Source organism: Atta colombica, unplaced genomic scaffold, assembly GCF_001594045.1.
Source record: "Atta colombica isolate Treedump-2 unplaced genomic scaffold, Acol1.0 scaffold126, whole genome shotgun sequence".
NCBI classification, from domain to species: domain Eukaryota; kingdom Metazoa; phylum Arthropoda; class Insecta; order Hymenoptera; family Formicidae; genus Atta; species Atta colombica.
The window spans coordinates 7,485,464-7,489,646 of record NW_017259213.1 but is presented as its reverse complement, the minus strand read 5'-3'; the positions used below and the strand labels follow the sequence as shown (position 1 = coordinate 7,489,646).

Sequence of the window (4,183 nt, the reverse complement as noted above, 5' to 3'; positions counted from 1 at the left end):
TATATATATATATATATATATACACATATATCGCGATTTTCACATTGCACAAAATTATCTCAATGTAGAGAGCAAGAGGGAAGCGCCACACTAGTAATAGTTACAATGCATCTCTTGAGCACGCTGCCAATACAAAGTGAACGATATTCCTCTTATGATATCCTTTTTGCTACCCTTCGATATGATGTCGGCCTGTTTTGTCAAGATCTCCTGTCCCTCACTGTTAAATCTCACTCTTGCTCTTCTTTCTCCTCCTTTTCTGTCACCACTGTTCTCGCCTTTCGGAGGACGAAGGAACGTATCAAAAAGGAAAATTGCGCAATGTAGCTTACAATAAATATTGTAGACGATTAGTCTCTCTGCATGTACATATTACAAGATATATGGTATATAGATAAGTTTGTGTCCCACTGCAGGGGGTGGTAACTGCAAGGAGCTGCTTTCTACCATCATGTTGCAACCTACTGCAGGTAAACACGAACTTCATCCTACGAGGACATACCGTAGTTTACAATTATGCTTTCTTGCATATATCTTTGTATATATAGAAAAACATGGTTGTAAAAATACATTCGCATATGACATACATACACACAACATACACACATTACACAAAATGCTCCTACACACATATTTCTTAGGTTCGCTATCTTTTATGTTTCTTGAATAGATGCTAAATTCTTAACAGGAATGATGCGCTGCTCTCTCTCCTGTATGTCTCGCCAGAGCCGTATTTGTATGGCTACAATGCTCAAGCACTTGCATATTCATCTTGGTTCACTGTACTGTGCATTTGTCGATTATTGAAAGCATCTTATGTCGTGGAAGATCCGTGAAATCTAAGATTCGTTGTGTCTGTTACAGATCAAACCCGGGTACACCGACGCAGGTTCGTCGGCCGGATTTCATAGGCGTGAATGAAGCGCCGACATATTATGATGTACAGCAGGGAAATACTGGAGTCGGCGTTCCCGGTTCTGTCATTACTGGTTACAGTCCGCAGCGACGTTTCTTGTCAGAAAGCGAGCTTGTACGACAGGGCACGGATCATCCATATTCGAGAACCAACAACACGGTCGACAATATACGCGAACTGGCTGGTTCGCCGCAGCGCGGTGTTTACATGTGGAAAGACAATTCTCCCGGCAGCTATCCAGGTCCACCTCCTGGAGGAGCGGTGAGCAGTACAGCACATCAATCACCTTCCCACCGACCTCCGCCGTACGACTATTATCGCTCCAATCCCACGAGCCCGACTCAACAATCGCAATACACGACGAACGCTCCTAGGGCAGCCTATCATCCAGCTCTGAGAGGTGGAGTGCCCGTCTTCCCGCCACATCAACCACATCAGTCGCCGCAAGTTAAACGAAAAGCGACTACGATGGCAACACCAACCACACCAACCTCGGGAGATGCACGGCGTCGACCGATGTCCTTCGTCAGAGCCCTCGAAATGACCGATTCCATGGAAATGGTTTCGGCACCCAACGATCCGAGATCTCAAAGACCAACTACACCGACACCGGATCGTGCAAGCGTATACGATATGAACTATGAAATATCCGTATAGCCCACCTTTCCGGTCTCCGCACCATCCTGCGGCTGGACGGAGATTCTACGAGAGCCGCCGAATAGTCTGCATGTCTTATATTCCAATGAGAAAAGGATGTGTGCCGTTTATGAGATATCCGTCTAAATTTTGCGATTGATATCGTTACGCGCGTTTAACATTGCAAGTGGGCAGTAAACGCAAACCGCGGCTGGTCTTCAGTTTCGTTTGTCGCCAATGGGATTATTCTTACAAATACGAGCATTGGACTTGCCAGAGTAATCAGGATATACGCGATGTGCATGCCTGATAAATTGCCATCAGTAATGCGCACGTGAATCATCGCGATTGACAGTATATAGCATTCATTCTCGGCGAGGAAGTCGGTCCGTCGACGCATTTAATTCGTTGTGAATTCACATGAAGCATATACGACGAATATTTATTTCTCCAATTCTTCCTTCGGCATTGAAATCTTACGGTACGATGATAGAGTTCTTGCATTTTACGCAAGACGAACCAACGGCAATGCAAGTGTTCTGTTATATTAGTAATATCATTTATTTAGTTATTGTTAATGAAAAATAGATTCCACGTACATAGCAGCAAATGTCCGTTACGTCAAGAATAACAGCGTTTGGTCCGACTGACGATCCGAATTAATGAGTCACGGAGGCGTCAACGAAAGTATATCCCGAGCGCACAGAGGTTGACCTTTATTGGAACCATCACCGATAAATCGGTCCTCTCGCTTGAACAGAAGCAATTATATTTTTTAGTACACGTTTAAGGTCAGTTTAGATTTTTATACAATGACACCGTGACTCATCCTCCTAGAATACGATTAATCCAATGTCATCCTTTTCTTTCTCTTTTTTCTTGTTCATATCTCCATTTCCGATAAGGAGCATGATTTGATAAATGAGAGAAGCACTAGGGATCACTTTATTACATCCTTATTAGGCTCTTCAAATATCAGAGGAGTCTATTGAAAATGAAAAAAGGGAGTTACTTAACCAACTTAAGTCATTATCGGGATAGAATAACAAATCTGTGTAAAATAATCGTGGAATATGTAGTAAATTTTTAATATACATATTTAACAATATTTATACGTAAATGATTAAAAAAAATATAAGACTTTATAATTTGACTTGTTTGTTATAAATGATGATTTTATCGATGTGCCCACTAACATATTTTATTTCTACATAAAGAGTTCGCAGAAGAGAATGTGAGAGAATAAAAGTATGAGTGTACAAAAAAATAACGTGTGAATGAGAAGAATGCATTTACAGAAGAGTGAAAAAAAGTACAGTTCTAGTTTTCTCAAATGTACACAGGGGTGGTTGTTCATAATATGCGCGAACGTAAAATAAAAACTATTTTGATTTTGTTAAAAAACAAAGAGAATTGTAATATATGTATTGCATAAATCCATTATTGCATCCATCGCTGCTATTAAATTTGTGATATAACCCGCTTTTGAAATTGCATGATAGTTTTTCTATCGTGTATGTGTATAGGAAGCCAATAATTATCGGCTATAATTAGATTGCTACAGGTTGCAACGTGATATTAATTGAATTTTGCGTACGCACTTTCGATGGATTGCGAGGGAATCGACTTAGTGTTACACGACACATATCATTTTGACGTCAGACATCGAATATTTTTTAAAAACAACTTTTGCATTTGGTATAACAACTGCTTGGCTACAGACACAATATTATAATGAGGATTATAAGCATTTCTTCCATATTTCTTGATAAGCTACATTTAGGATTTATTTAACAAACTCGTTTTATTTCTATTAAGATGACAAACTGTGCCAAAAATTCCCCGTACTCTTCAATCATGTAGTCTTGCTTAAAATAGCATTTAATGAGACAACGGTACAACGTTACGAATTAACTAAGATAATAATGTGTAAGGTGTGGCGAGTGTTAAGTGTTTATATTCGATGTACTTGTACATAAATATTGCTCGTTACTTCTGTCACTTAAATGTACATACATATATCATTCGGTACTTACGTATCGCCGCAGCAATCTACAGAATAAAAATCATGAAACATAGTAAATTATACTGTGTTATATCGTGGTATTTTTTTTAATGTGATGTTTTCTGTTTTTGTCTTAAGCCTGTTATTTTGTTGAAGAAAAAACGGAAAAGGTCACGTTATCACTAAACACATTTTTCAATTCATCATCTAATTGTAAAAAAAACATTTCATTTAAATAAATTAAATAAAGTAAATAAAGTACGTCTAAAAATTTTGTGTGTAAAGATGTTTCAATGCACGTGGTTTTACAATGTTTCACGTTACGCTTCATAAATTTTAATATACGAGCTATTTAAATATATGAGTTATTAAAATTAACTTAAAAGCACTATAATTAAATTTTAACTTTGAAATTGGAAATCATTTTTTTTTCTGTTAAGAAATGCTTATTGTTCATTCATTATGATAATTGAATTGAAGATAATCTGAATTTGAAATTTGAATTAAGAAGTTGCTAAAAACTTATTAACTTTAATAAGTTATTAGCAAGATGAAATTAGCTAACGTCAATTGCTTGAGAAATTATTTTGGAAATATTTTATATTTTAAATAAATTAGCATATATA

The 4,183-nt window shown here is 37.3% G+C and overlaps 1 protein-coding gene across 4 annotated transcripts in view; it reads left to right on the top strand.

The window, feature by feature from the left end:
• Positions 1-3,739, top strand: part of LOC108684139 (palmitoyltransferase ZDHHC5) — a 9,167-nt gene extending 5,428 nt beyond the window's left edge. For all 4 annotated transcript variants that reach the window (XM_018188256.1, XM_018188254.1, XM_018188255.1 and 1 more), the window contains one exon: positions 865-3,739. In XM_018188256.1, the coding sequence (XP_018043745.1) occupies positions 865-1,573 (709 nt within the window). In that variant the 3' untranslated portion in view covers positions 1,574-3,739. The remainder of the gene's footprint in view (positions 1-864) is intronic.
• The last annotated feature ends 444 nt before the right edge of the window (positions 3,740-4,183 follow it).